Source organism: Pan paniscus, chromosome 12, assembly GCF_029289425.2.
Source record: "Pan paniscus chromosome 12, NHGRI_mPanPan1-v2.0_pri, whole genome shotgun sequence".
Classification (NCBI taxonomy): Eukaryota; Metazoa; Chordata; class Mammalia; order Primates; family Hominidae; genus Pan; species Pan paniscus.
This window is the reverse complement of record NC_073261.2, coordinates 80,415,974-80,431,139: the sequence shown is the minus strand read 5'-3', so window position 1 is coordinate 80,431,139 and position 15,166 is coordinate 80,415,974. Positions and strand designations below refer to the sequence as shown.

The window sequence follows — 15,166 nt, the reverse complement described above, 5'->3', positions numbered from 1 at the left end:
TCGCTAAAACTTATCATTCTTTTTTTCTTATCACAGCCATCTTAACAGGTATGAAGTGCCATCTCATTGTAGCTTCAATTTGTATTTCCCTGATGATTAGTGACGTACAACATCTTATTAAATACCTGTATACCTGTTGGCCATTTGTATGTCTTTAGAGAAAAGTCTACTTGGTTCTTTTGCCTGTTTTTAAATTGGATTATTTGGTTTTGCCATTGAATTGTGGGAGTTTCTTATGTATTTTGGATATTAACCCTTTCTCAAATATACAGTTTGCAAATGATTTTTTTCCATTCTTCAGGTTGCCTTTTTATTCTGTCGATTGTTTCCTTTGCTGTGCAGAAGCTTTTTAGTTTGATGTAGTCTAACTTGTTTATTTTTGCTTTTGTTGCCTTTTTGGTGTCATATCTAAGAAATCATTGCCAAGACCAATGTCAAGAAAGTTTTCCCCTATGTTTTCTTCTAGGAGCTTTATGGTTTCAGTGTTTACATTTAAGTATTCAATCCACGTTTAGTTGATTTTTGTGTATGGTAAAAGGTAAGGATCCAGTTTCATTCTTTTGCATTGGATGTCCAGTTTTCCCAACATCATTTATTGAAGAGAATATCCTTTTTCCATTGTATATTCTTGGCACTCTTGTTGAAGATCAGTTGACTCTTCTTGGCTTGGAAGAATTAATGTTTGTTAAAATGCCCATACAAGAATTAATGTTTTGTTAAAAGGAACTGCAAATTTAATATGGTTCCTATCAAATTCTCAAAGGCATTTTTCAATAAAGACAGAAAAAACAATCCTAAAAGTCATATGGAACCATGAAAGACTGAACAGCCAAAGCAATTTTGAGTTAAAAGAACAAAGATGGAAGCATCACATTTCCTGATTTCAAAATATATTACAAAAATTCAGCAATTAAAACAGTGTGGTACTGGCATAAAAACAGACATATAGACCAGTGGAACAAAATAGAGAGCCCAGAATTAAGTTAATACATATGTGGGATCTACATTTTGGAAGAGACCTTTCATAGCAGAGGGAAATGCTGAAGGGATCCGTTTCTGGTGGTGGACTCCAGGCCCCAGTAGGGAGGTTCTTGGGGACTGAGGGACCTAGTAGCTCCCCTTTTCACATTGTATAGGCCACTTTCTTCTCCACCTGTGGGTGACAGTGCTGAGGACACTCTGGCCTGACCTGTGGCTTTCCTGCCCAGAGGAATGTGGAATTGGGGTGTTTTCAGCAGCCACAGGCTCCAACCCCTTTCTCCTGTCACCTGCTTTGTAGCTTTGCACACAAGCCTCACTTGAAGCATGAAGTTTACCCACGTTCTTTCCCTCCTGTGACCTTCTGTTTTTCCATATCTGACATCAAATCTGACTTAAAAGGCAGTGCAGATGCTCCTTTGGGGCAATAGTAATAGAAACCTTGGAGGAAGTTGAACTTAGAACTCTGACTTACAGGAGTTATCCTTGGCTGTCTGCCTAGCCTGCGCCTGAGACTCCCCCTCCACACCCCTGCCAACTTTAAACAGCTTCCCTCCAGGTATCAGGGCACCCCGCTGAGACAGCTTTGAAATGAATAGAGTCAAATTAATTGGTTGCCATATTGCCCTATTGGATTGATGTCAACACAGTTTAGAACGATTGGTTTCATTGCTAGTCATTTCTGTAAAAAGTTGGGAAATAAGACTCTTAGGAAGGACTGTAACCACCATCATAACAGTGTTCCTTTGAGAAAATTAGATTGGACCCATCACCGTTTTAACTGAAAATAGTTTCCCAGGATGAAAACAACTAGTCAATTTGAGAGATTTGTAAATCAAATTGCATCTTAAATGCATTAGGAGACGGGCTTACTGTTCAAATGTATTCCGTGGTGAATCCTGTGAAAGGAGTTAAGGATGCTCTTTTACAAAAAGAACCTGCATCCTGTGTCCTATGATGCCCAGGATGATGTTTCTGGATTGGATTTTTGTAGGTAAGTTTGTAGCAAGTAAGGGCTACTGAATAGATTTGGGTTTTGGTTGTCATACTTTTGTTCTTGCTTATAAAAATAGTAGAACATTCTACACATTGTGAAAGTATGAAGCGGAACAAAAACTTGCCTATGATGGCAGCACCGAATGGTGATTACCATACTTCTGCAGCTGTGTGTGTTGCTGTCTCTATACTAGAACAGACCTGGGTCCTCCCGTGAGAATTTGGTCAGCAGGTCAAGACCCCTAGGTTGGAGCAGGGTAGGAGGTGGTGAGCTTTCTGTACCCAGAAGGTCGGTGATGCCAGAGACTTTTTGAAACAATAAGCACCAATTGAAACCCAGGTGGTCTAGGGGTCAAGAAGCAAGGGGATCCACAAGCAGACCTCCACCTGGGTCATCTGAGCCTGTGTTGAAGATGCAGTCTGGGAACGCTGAGGGCAGATTTCCAATAAACAGCTGCCTGTTTGCTCAGAGGCTGCTGCGTCCTTGGAAGCACACGCTGCGCATTTGGTCCTGTTCTCACATTTTACCTCCTTCAATTTTACCTTCCCTCTACCCTACCCTCCAATAACAAGATGCCCTTGGATTAATCTGTTGTTCAGGTCACACATATGACCTCCACTTCAGGGAACCTTACATTCAGAGAGGTCCAGGAGGGATCAATACTTCTTCCCCTGAAGACTGGCCCTGTTATGGTGAGATGTCAGGCACTCTCTGATGCCTGGAGATATTTGGGGGCACAGAGCCTTCCAGTGCATTTTAAGCTGACCTGTGCAGGGGACCTTCTAGGAGACCTTCTAGAAGGTGTCAGAAACCTAGGAAGAAGCCCAAAGCCTGCCCACTGTGTTCTTGGGGAAGCCACAGGCAGCTGGACTCTTTGGTGATGAGAGCCACTCAGATGAGAGCTTGGGGACTTTCTGTAAGGAGTGCAGGCCATCCTTCAGAGCAGCATGTGGGTGGAGGAACAGTGGCCTCTTTCTTACTCTCTGGGTTAGAATCTGGGCTTCCCCACTGAGTAGCTGTGTTAACAGGAGTAGGTTACTTAAACTCTATTCTTCACTTTGCATACCTGTAAAATGGGGCTAATAGCAGTACCCTTCAAGTGGAGTTGTTTCGAGGGTTCAGTGAGATGTATTGTATCACTAAGATATAACACACTTAGCATAGCACTTGCCAGAGCGTAAGCCCACGATAAACATTTATCATGGTCATCCTTGTCTTAATCAGCTCAGACTGCAATAACAAAATACCAAAGACTGGGTGTCTTAACCAACAGACATTCACTTCTCACAGTTTTGGAAGGTGGACATCCAAGATCAGGGAGCCAGTATGGGTGGGATCTGGTGAGGGCCCTCTTCCTTGCTCACATGACAGAGAGCTCACTCACTCAGGTCTCTTCCTCCTCTTATAAGGACACTAATCCCATCATGGAGGCTCAACCCTCACGACCTCATCTAAACCTAATTACCTCCCAAAGGTCCCATCTCCAAATAGCGTCACTTTGGGGGTTAAGACTTCAATATATTAATTTTGAGGAGGCAAAAATATGTAGCCCGTAACAATTATCTTTATTATTTTTGTGATCATCTGTGAGTCCCCTTGCAAGGCATTCTCAGTTGGCGGGGCAGTCTCAGAAGTGGAGGGAAGGAAGGTATAGGGAAGATCTTTTTGACTCCAGTGGGATCTTTACAGCCCATGGTGGTGGTCTTGAGCCTTCGAGAAACTGCTTTCACTGTGTCATATTTCCCTCTCCTTTTGACCTCTGGGAAAATGCTCTCGGTTGGCTTAGTCTAGGTAAGAGGAAGAAGGAAGAAGTCAGATTTATTAGGCAGCTACTTCTTGAGCCAGGAAGCTTAGGGTGTGGAGATTCATCTCATTGCGTCCTCTCAGCCACCTGCTGTGGCTGGCACTGCCATTGCCATTTACAAAGGGAGATGCGCTCAGATGCTCAGGGGGAGGAAACACCACCTATCCAAGGTCACACTGCTCAGGAGTTGCACTAAGATGCAAACCTTGAGCCTTTTGACCCCCAAGCCCTTGAAACCAGCTGTAGCCTGTGTGGGGAGGAAAGGGCAGCCAGCCCTGGAGCAGAATTTGGATTGGATGGAATCTGAGGATATAGCAGGAATAGGCACACTCTGGGCCTTTCCACCCTACATGTGCTCGCTCACTCCAGCTGCTCAGTGGGACTCCTCAGACCCCCGAGTCCCTCCACACACAAAGGCTACCTCTCACCCACCCCAGCTCCACTCCCCCGGGGATGGAGTAGCTCTCCAGAGGGAGCTCATTTTGAAGGTGCACTAACCCAGACTCCGTTTTCTTCCCCGCTCTTGTCCTTCCCCAGCCCCTAAAGACAATGAAGAGCGTGTGTTCAGGGAACGCATGCGGCCGAGGAAGCGGCAGGGGGCCGTCAGGCGCAGGGTCCATCAGGTCAACGGCCACAAGTTCATGGCCACCTATCTTCGGCAGCCCACCTACTGCTCCCATTGCAGAGACTTCATCTGGTAAGCCTTTCTCTTGGGAACCTCTAATTACAACATCTCTGTTGCAAGATGTCGGGGATGGGGTAGGGGAGACTATGCACCTCATTTAAAGAATGCTGGTGTGCCTCATTTCTTCCTTATCTGAATGCAGGGGACTATTATGGAAGGCTAAGTGTGTGTTTGGTACATGGGGAGAAATACATGGAAAGAAGCGATGGTTTCTGGCAACTTTATACCTAGAATTTTATCAAAAGAGTTAAGATTTTAATAACCAACAAGGATATTGTAACTCTGTGTGTGTGTGTGTGTGTGTGTGTGTGTGTGTGTGTGTGTGTGTGTGTGTGTCTTGTTTTGAGACAGAGTCTAGCTCTGTTGCCCAGGCTGGAGTGCAGTGGCATGATCTCCACTCAGTGCAACCTCTGTCTCCCAGGTTCAAGTGATTCTCATGCCTCAGCCTCCCACATAGCTGGGATTACAGGAGCACACGACCATGCCTGGCTAATTTTTGTATTTTTAGTGGAGGTAGGGTTTCGCCATGTTGGCCAGGCTGATCTAGAACTCCTGGCCTCAAGTGATCCACCCACCTCTGCCTCCCAAAGTGCTGGGATTATAGATGTGAGCCATTGTACCCAGCTGATTGTATGTTTTTAAAAAGAATCCTTATCTTTTACAGACACACCTCAGGGTGAGGATTCCACTGAATAATAATCCACTGAAAAATAATCCACTGAATTATTTACAAGTGAAATTATCTGATGTCTAGGATTTGTTAGAAAATCGGGAAGGAGGCCAGGCGCAAGTGCGGTGGCTCATGTCTATAATCCCAGCACTTTGGGAGGCCGAGGCACGCAGATTGCTTGAGGTCAGGAGTTTGAAACCAGCCTGGTCAACATGGTGAAACCCTGTGTCTACTAAAAATAGAAAAATTAGCTGGCCATGGTGGCGTGCGCCTGTAATCCCAGCTACTTGGGAGGCTGAAACATGAGAATCACTTTAACCCTGGAGGTGGAGGCTGCAGTGAGCCGAGATCGCTACACTATACTCCAACCTGGGTGTGACAGAGTGAGACTCTGTCTTAAAAAAAAAAAAAAATCTGGAAGGAGGAGAGGGGCTGGGATAAAGATGATCGAAGGCCAGCCCCATTCCACTAACAATACCAAGGCTCAGAAATGAAAATGAGACTGGTCTGATGTCCTCTGGCTAGGAAGTGTCAGAAGTATGATTCTACCCCTAGTAGTCTGACTTTTAATGCTGATACTTTTCCTGACATCCCACCAGCCTTTCTAGCAAGCTGTCTGAGCTCTTTGAAGCTGATGTAGAGGTTGCCTTCATGAACCCTTGGATCCAAATGGGGAGAGTGAGTGAGGCCAGGATGCAGTATGATCCCAGCCAGGGACATCTGCACTGGGCTCTGAGGACCCCTTGGATTCCAGGTGTCCAGGAGTCACTTGTCTTATCCTCATGATGTCACAAAGTCAGTCATCCAGGTTGGCGTAGACATCTGAGATGATATAGCTCAGAGCAAGCCCAGCCCAACTGAGGCAGAAATAATGCCCCATTCCAGCCACAGATACTTCCAATTACCAGGGCAGACCCAGCTGTCTGACCTTCACTTGCTATATTTGGTCATGAACTGAGTGGTCGGTCTTACAGATCCAGGTCTCCTCTAAGCCCATGGGCGAAGGCCACTGAGCTCGAGGTTCCCTGGGGTGGAGCCTGAATAGCTTCTGGTTCCCACTGGGCTGGGAACTTCAGGGAGCTCCCTGACCAGCTGTAGTTAGTACACTAAGGACAGGGGTAAGGCTGGGTTTGTGTGATAGTTCTGTGTCCATGCTGACTTTCTGTCTTGCCCTGGGAACACCACTCTGGCCATGGAAGGAACCTCTAATGTTGGCCTTCACCTAGACAACCTCTTGAACCTCTAGTTCGGGGCACAGACTGGCTTAGAACCATTGGTGGTCTTTGAACTGCCCAGGGAAATATACCTGCCAGCTGCAGCCCTCTTCCACAGTTAGAGGGCCCACAGAGCGTGTCCTGGTGCTGGGAGAAGAGGAATGTCCATTCTATCCACAAGGAAAGGTATGCTTCACTGCTCAATGCCTACCAGGAGCAAGCAGGGTCATTTGTGGCTTTCCAGAACATTGCTGACCACACAGGAATGGCTCTCTGTATAGGAAATCAAGCTCTGATGCTGACCAAACCTTGCACCTCCCCAAGCACTGGGACTGCCCTCTGTGGGCTTCTGGAAGGAGACATTTAAGGCACCTTGCAAGTGAGAGAGAATTTACAATATTCTGCATACTTCATGTACTTGGTGCAATGTGGGTGGTGGCCCAAATTGGGTGGTTTTTCTGTTTGTTTTTTGACCTGGTAACATTTCACTTTTAAAAAAAAAATTTTATTCTTCTTTTCAGGGGTGTCATAGGAAAGCAGGGATACCAGTGTCAAGGTAAGAGGCATTTATGAATTAAATCTTCAGAGGCCCATGGTTAGATCCAGATCACTGGCACCCATAGGAGGCAGGTGCTCAGTCTGATGACATTTGGAGGCTCTCCACAGCTTGCATGCTTTCTTTGTTCCCACTTGACCATTACTTCTGCATATATGGGAATATATATGGGAGGCATTTGCAGGTGCCACCTGTCTCCAGGCGTCCTTGTGATCTCAGCAGGTCCCCAATCCACCCGGCCTTTGTGTCTCAACTGGAGCAGGTGGCACTTTCATCTTTCTGAATCAGACATACTGCTTCAGTTGGAGGCTCTTTGAAAGTCCCACTTTGTCCTGAACTGGGTCTGTGTATTCTGCCAGATCCCTCCCTGTCTCCCTCCCTGAAGAAGCTTCCTCGCCTGCTCGTTGTACTTGGTATCACTGAAAGGTCCTTGTCTAATCCCTTTTTTTGGTCTTGGCTGTGTGATCATTAGCTCTTAAAAATGTAAAGCTCACTTGAAGGTATTGAAGATTATTCCTTTCCAGTTAATTGACTACAAATGCAAGTTTAAGTTGTACAAAATTGGAGGGTGGAAATGTGGCATGGTCATGCGGTGGTTTTGCTGAGGTTAGAGCAGGGAGGTTTTCCTGTCTCCTCGCCAAGCACTGTTGGGTCTCACCCATGGGGTAGTGTCTGGTGGAAGTTGCTGTTCTTTGGGGTAACATGCACACAAACAGTTACTTACCTTTTCAGCCACCTACTGCCCACATTGCTCCATGACACTAACAACACAGATATAGGCCACTTGTGGAAGTATTAAAGTCGATGGGAATTTTGAAGTTTGGTATGTCAGGACACAACCAGATAAAAAAGCCTCAGAACCTCTGCACCGCCTGCTGCAGTTCCCCCTATCACATCAGCCACCCTGCATGGTCCCGAGTGGGGTGCGAGGCCACTACAACACCTTTAATAGACAGTGCTCCATGGGAGGGCTGGAAGGAAGTTTTTCCTTGACCTTGGCGTATTGAAGTGAGAAAATTGATCAGTACTCCCTCAACTGGAGAAAACTGCTGATGTCCTCTGAATATAAATGTTACCTTGCTCTCTGGAGCATTTAGGAAACTGATGGCTCTGATAGCACAGTGTTTTGAAATAGCTGCATAAAAGACTTTAGGGAGGGTATTAAATTAAGGCTCAGTGGCAGAAGGGGCCTGGCTCCCCTTGTCACTCCACCAAGCCCTGAATAGATCCTGGGAGGGACACTCCCTTTCCTGAGTGTCATTCAGCCTTCCTGTCTTTGCTATTTGCAGTCTGCACCTGCGTGGTCCACAAGCGGTGCCATGAGCTCATAATCACAAAGTGTGCTGGGTTAAAGAAGCAGGAGACCCCCGACCAGGTAAGTGTTGGTGACACGGAAATTCTGGGCTTCTTCACCGCCAGCCCCTCCCTTCACTGCCTCTTCTGTGGTTCCCAAGAAAACCTTCTCTGCCTGAGACCCTGTCATTTCATTGTGTTGATAAAAAAACAAAGGGAGCTGTCCATGGTCTTCTGGCATGAGACACCATCCGCAGGATGAGCACAGGTCCAAGTCAGTTCTATCCCCTTGGATATTATGCCAAGTGCAGTGTGATCCCAGCACTCAAGCCCACAAGAAAAATATGAATTCTTTTATTGCATCATCTCATCAGAACTAAAATGGCTAACCAATGTGTCACTAGCTCCTCACAGGTAATAAACAGTAATAGAAACACAAGCAGGAACCTTGTTTAATGAGCTGATGGGGGAATGGTGTGGAATGAGCAAGCCCAAGGAATACTTAGGAGGCGGCAATAACCACAGCAATAAAAAGAGTCAACATTCACTGGGCACTTACCATGCCCTGATTGAAACACTTTAACATATATTATTTAATCACATAAAAACCTTAATGAGGTAGATGTTATTATCTTCATTTTACAACAGAATAGAAGCACAGAGAGTGAAATTAACCTGCCCAAAATCACACAGCTAAGAGCCACATTCAAAGCCAGGCAGTTTGTTCTAAAGCCTGAGCCCTTGACCACTGCCCTACGTTGTCTCTTAATCTTAGAAACTAGCATCAGATTGCCTAGTTTGGTAGAGGTAAGGAAGCAGGAAAATGCAACAATGAAGCTAGGTTCTCCTAACTGAGCAATTACGAGAATGATAGTCCCACTGATAGATTAAAAAACCTTTCTGAGGAAGATGACAGTTGTGAATATGGATGTAGGTATTATCAGAACACTTGATTTCAAGAGCATGCTCTTAATTCTGGGGGAAATAAATTCTGTGTAGTCGTAGGCTGTTAGAATCGCGGGTTAGAGAGAAAGGCCTTGGGTAGGTTTATAATCAGCTGGTCTACAATTTGACTTCCAACAGTACTGACTTATAGAGACCTTCTACCTGCTTCTTAATAATTGAGTCAAATAGCATCCTGGCATCTAAGGCATTTCCCATCTTCTCTCTCCTTCTGCTTTCATGCTGTCTCTGGAAAGCAACAAAGGACAAGGCTTAGACTGAGCCTTCTGTGTCTGTGAAGGTTAGTCTGAGCCCAGAGCACCAACATTGTTTGCAGGGGCTCTCTTGTGGTTAAGACTGCAAGCCAGCACCTGCACCTCCCGACTCCTGGTCTAGGATCATGACCCCAGTACATCATTGTTGCTTTCACGAGGAAATGAAAGAAAGAGATGGCTTGCTTGCTGTCTGCCTTATTTCCTTCCTATGGACATTCCATTGAACATTTATTGGGTATGTCCTGTATGACAGGCGTTATGCTGTGTCCCATGGAAACAAAGAGGAGTACACTAGTCTGTCCCTCAAGGATCTCAGTCTCATCACCTGCAGGTCTCTGCCTCTGCAGGACTCTAAAGCTCTTCTGCACTTTTTTGGAGGGAAAGGTCCCATAAGAGTCCATGCCATGCAGGTTAAAGGGTTGAGATTTGAAATGTTCAGAACCCAGCTTGATCTGTGACCCAGTTCTTCTGAGTGTCTTTCCTGGCATATTGAGCAGTGAGAAGAAGTCTCCAGTGAAGTGTGTTCCCAAACTTGACATGTATCACCAAGGGACAAATTGCCAGGGACTGAGAGAGGGAGGCTCTGGGTTTCTTAGCTTGGTGGAGTTGACTCCCAGTCCTGGCTCTCCCCGCCACCACCTTGTGCTTCCAGAGGCCAGTCTCCCTTAGTGTCAGTGTATCTGCCCCTCAGGGTCATGGGCTTGCCCTCTGCCGGGTTACTGAACTGCTGGGGACCAAACTTTGAGTTCGTTCTTTTGTGCAACCACCTTTAATGTGATGCCTGTGCATACACACATCATACACACATACACACCAGAAACACATGTAGCCCTAAACACCATGCTTTCAATGCCCTCCTTCCTATTAAAAGGTGCTCTGGTGATGGACTTCTTGGGTGTCCTGCACCGTGAACACTCGGCCGGTCCCCCCCATCTCATGTCTGTGTGTCTTAGCATGTGGTGGACTCACACCCTGCCTGCACTTCCAGGTGTGGTAACCAAACAATGTTCCATCTCCACTGCTGTCACATTTTTTTTTCTTTAATCTCACAATTCTTTCTGCCATTGTCTTCCTCTCCATGTTCTCTCTGTGACTCTCACTCACGCCATTGTATCTGTGTCCTTCTCAGCAAGCGCACATGTGACATGTCCCCCTGCACGCATGCCGTCTTTGTGTTGGTCTCTTGGTCTGTCTGATGCTGTGGCATGCTCTTGTGTGGACTCCTTCATCCTCCTCCCTCTGTTTTCTGATACCTTAGAGTTTTTAGTGGTCCCAACTGAGGGTCACGTAGCTCTTTCCACCCCCACACTGGATTTCTTGGTCACCTGGGACAACTTCCCCACTTTTTCACCTTAGTCTGTCATTCATACCCCTATGAGGTGATTCCTGAGAGACCAAGACTCTATTCTCAGTATAGGTCCACCATGCCTTCAGGGTGTGTGTAGGAATAGAGTGGGCACAGTGATCTCATACTTCCTTAGCAGTGAGGGAGACCATGGCAGAGTCAACATGTCTACATTCACAAACAGGCACACCTAAACTAGGCATCTAAGAATGGGTGAGTATAGTTGTTTTCAGTAGAGCTGACATTCTTGTTCCCAGGCAAGACCTCAAGTGGTAGACCATCCATTTCAGTAGGGATCAGTGAAATCTTGGTCCAATGGAAGGATCAGCCATTCCTTGGAACTGGGTGCTAGGGAACTTGTCTTCATGCTTGCGTTCAAGTCGAGCTCCCTTTCCAGCTCTCATTTCACCCCTCATTAGTCCCCCACGGGGGCCTGTTACTTATCAGTCAGCCAGGGAGCTGAGGCCCAGCTTTGCCGCATGCCAGCCACTTCCTAATCCCCGGGGTAGCAAGAGTGATCTCCCCAGCCCATGGATGTCCTGGGTGATGGTCTCCTGCCGATACTGAGAGGGGCTGGGGGTGCAGCTGCTCCACTAAAGACATAGATGGAGGGTAGCGCTGTGGAGGGGCAGAGATGACTCAGAAAGGTAGCCCAGCAGACCCTTGCTTCCATGAAATGTGTTATGCTTCTAGCCTCTTCCACCCTTGAGGTCTCATTGACCCTGCCATCCTGTGACACTGGGTGGGACAGGGTATGATCGTGCTGTGCCTTCATTTCCTCATCTGTGAAGTTGGGGTAACCATGGACTGCCCTGTAGGGTGGTGGTGAGGTTTAACTGAGATAATGGTGCCTGGTGTGTGGTCAGGGCTGAGACCTTAGCATTCTTAGTGCTCACCATTCTGTATTAGCCATCTTCCTCCTAATTGTTGTCCGTTCTGACTGATCCACAGTTTCCACAACATTGGGCAGAGTTTACACACTGCTGCACAGAATCCCGTGTCCACCATTGAGCTTCCTAGAGACTTTTTGCCTAGGTGGGGCTTCCAGGCACACAGCAGTATTGAAGGTACAATTTTTTTTTTTTTTTTTTTTTTTTTTTGAGACAGAGTCTTGCTCTGTCACCCAGGCTAGGGTGCAGTGGGATGATCTTGGCTCACTGCAACCTCTGCCTCCCGGGTTCAAGCAATTCTCCTGCCTCAGCCTTCTGAGTAGCTGGGATTACAGGCTCGCACCACCATGCCCGGCTAATTTTTGTGTTTTTAGTAGAGACAGGGTTTCACCATGTTGGCCAGGCTGGTCTCGAACTCCTGACCTCAGGTGGTCCGCCTACCTCAGCCTCCCAAAGTGCTGGGATTACAGATATGATCCACTGCACCCGGCCTGAGGTACACATTGAGGACACTGTACTATGATTGCTTAAAGTCCTGAAGTCCTGGAGAGGACCATGTTGGGGAGTAGGCCTGGCCTTGCACAGTCAAATGGAGCAGCCAACAGTGAGTTAAGAGCATCAGGAGCCAAGGCCAGGGCAGGATGGAAGCTCTTTTCACCTCAGGGCAGCTTTTAGAGCCAAGCTAGGGCCTGCCACCTACAATGACACAAGCTCTCTTGGAAAAAGTTCTGCGAGAGATCCTTTGACAAGTCTTCTGGGGCACTGAGGAGCTCGGTGGTGAACCTGTATCTTGCCATCCCTGCAGGTGGGCTCCCAGCGGTTCAGCGTCAACATGCCCCACAAGTTCGGTATCCACAACTACAAGGTCCCTACCTTCTGCGATCACTGTGGGTCCCTGCTCTGGGGACTCTTGCGGCAGGGTTTGCAGTGTAAAGGTAAGTTGCTCCCTGCCCTGCCCTCAGCCCCTGCATGTCCCCTTCCTTGCTGCCTGCCCCCATCCCTGCTTTATAAAAAACCCTTGTCTGATTCCAGATTTGGCCAAGAACTGAGCGCAAGCCTTTGTTAATCCTGCATTAGTAACTCTGTGCATTTGGTAGGCAGTCTCTGGGCAGAGACCATCCAGGACTGGGTGGAGGGAAACACCGAGGAAGGAGGAGGGCGGACTCCACCCCTTAAGATCACTTACAATCTGGGGAGACAAAATGAGTCTATAAAAGCATAATAATTTAAGGAAAGATACATTAGAGCAGAAGAAAAGTAATATTTTTGGAGTTAGGCCATGAAGGAAGTGAGAGGTGTGAATTGAGGCTTTTCTTGCATGGTCCATGGCTCAGTGCTTACTCTTTGAAAGAGCCATGCCAGAACCTTGTCACATAAGGTAGCTTGCTGACTCGTCACCAGCTTGGGACATAGGGGATATTATTCCCACGGCCCTGGTGAGGAAACGGAGGCTCAGAGACTAAGCAACTTGCTCACATCACACAATTTATTAGCAGAAGTAGGATTTGAACCTTGACTCTTGCGTCCTCAGTTCCTTCCTGTTTCCTGCCGTGCCACCCGCAAACAGCGCACTCAGATGATGATGCTAAGTGGCATGGGGAGTAGCATATAACACAGGGAGGTGGAAATGTATTCTGGTGGCCTGAGAAGTGTGTCCAGTTTTATAAGCCGGTCCAGCCTGCTTGCACGGTTGGGCAACCGTGAACTACTAGGCAGGGATATTGCATGGACAATATTTTAAAATAGTGTTTTACTGTTTGTGTGGAATGTATTATTAATAAATTCCCATTGTAGAAAAATTAGAAGAATATAAGTAAAGTATAAGAAAATAAACCTAGGACATAACAAATTGGTCATTGAAGGGATCCCAATGAGAAACTATGAGAATTGGAAATAAGATCAGGGCTGCAGTGGGAATAAAGAGGAGAATGACTTTAATATATCAAGGAGGAATGATTTATTGGATGTAGTGACCAGAAGCAGCTGGGAGGGCAGTGATAGCATTCACTGAGATGGGGATACAAGAGGGAAGATAAGGTTGGAGGTAGAAATGGAGCCTGAGTTGGGGACACCTTAACTCAAGGTGCCCGTGGCAAATTGACACGAAGCTGTCCACCTGTTGGACATTCTCATTGACAGTTGGGGAATAGGTCTAGACTGAGCATTTAGATGTGGGTTTTGTCAGGATCTAAGCAATTAAAGCTATAAAGTCAATGTCATTCTCCAGGGTAAGTACATTGAGTATGAAGAGAAAAAAGTCAAAGATAATACCATGAGGGTGGGTACCAACATGCAAGGGTGGGCCTGCCAAGGCAGTGAGAGGGAAGCACTCACAGGTAGGAGGAAAAGTAGCAAAGAATGGCACCATGGAAGCCAAAAGAGTAGAGAATTTTTAACAGTTTTAAAAAGAAGTGGTGCCAAATGCTTTCCAACAGGTTATTTAAGATAAGACACGAAACATGGGGTTGGATTTAACAACAAGGAGGTCACTAGGAACCTCAGCAGGAGCTGTCTTAGTGGGACAGTGGGATGGAGCCCAAGTGCTGTAGGCTAAAGTGCTAATAGAGGGAGATGTTTTTTCAGAATGTTTTAGTCAGGAAAAAGACAGTGGCAAAGGAGAGATGGATGAGGCAGAAGGGAGAGGGGACTGACTGTTGATACAGCAGGGAAGGGGAGGCGAGCAGGGATGGGCCTTGGGGAGAATGATGGACACCGCCTTCCCCAGATGGAGGGCAAGCCTGGCTACCAGGCCTGGGCGCAGATGCATCTCGGGTGTCAGGGATAGAAATCCAGGAGGAGGTGAGTGGACAAAGTCATGATTTAAGTTTTGAATCTGTTGAGGGCATTGCAAGGAGATTCCCTTATTTTCTGAAAGAGGAAGTCTTTTTTGAAGTAGGAGGGAGAAGTGGGGGTGTGAGAGGCACGAGGAGGGTGGTGAGGGCTGGAAATAGCAATTGTGGGGACAGAACACAATCCAGCCACTGGACATGAGGGGGTGCTGACTGTGGACACGCCCAGCATCCTGTGAGCTTCCCGGCACCCCTGGAGGTGGGGGCGGAGCCATTCCACTTGCCCGTTGGAGTATTCTTTCTAGTGTGTGACCCTGAACAAAATGGGGCCTGCCTGGAATCCTGTAGATGAGATGAAGAGAGCAGAAGAGGAAGAAGGGAGGGGAGCAGGAGTCTCGAGTGTCTAGCAGAGGAGTGATGTGCTTTTGGAAAGATTAGTGTGGTTACCGGGAAGCAGGGCCTGCTTTGGAGGGAACCCTGATGAGCTGATGTCTGGTTTTTTTGTAAATATATTAATTATTGATCTATCTAGTGAACCTAAATGAAGATACTATCATCATAAATATTGATATTTTAAGAAAGCAGCCCAGACACCCAGACATCATTGTGAGGGCTGTGGGTCCCCAATGACCCTGGAAGAAGGAGGGGCAGGGACAGTGTATTCAGCTCTTCTTGGGCAGGAAATGCTCTTGCCCCTGCTCAAGGAAAGAAGGGGCAGAATTAGGATG

At 47.0% G+C, this 15,166-nt stretch overlaps 1 protein-coding gene across 4 annotated transcripts in view; it reads left to right on the top strand.

The window, feature by feature from the left end:
- PRKCE (protein kinase C epsilon) overlaps positions 1-15,166 on the top strand; it is a 536,579-nt gene that overhangs the window by 319,624 nt on the left and 201,789 nt on the right. For 3 of the 4 annotated variants that reach the window (XM_003822657.6, XM_063594977.1, XM_034953058.3), the window contains 4 exons: positions 4,317-4,476; positions 6,870-6,904; positions 8,194-8,279; positions 12,455-12,584. The exons of the other annotated variant lie outside the window; for it this stretch is intronic. In XM_003822657.6, the coding sequence (XP_003822705.1) occupies positions 4,317-4,476; positions 6,870-6,904; positions 8,194-8,279; positions 12,455-12,584 (411 nt within the window). The remainder of the gene's footprint in view (positions 1-4,316; positions 4,477-6,869; positions 6,905-8,193; positions 8,280-12,454; positions 12,585-15,166) is intronic. 4 annotated transcript variants of the gene reach the window in all.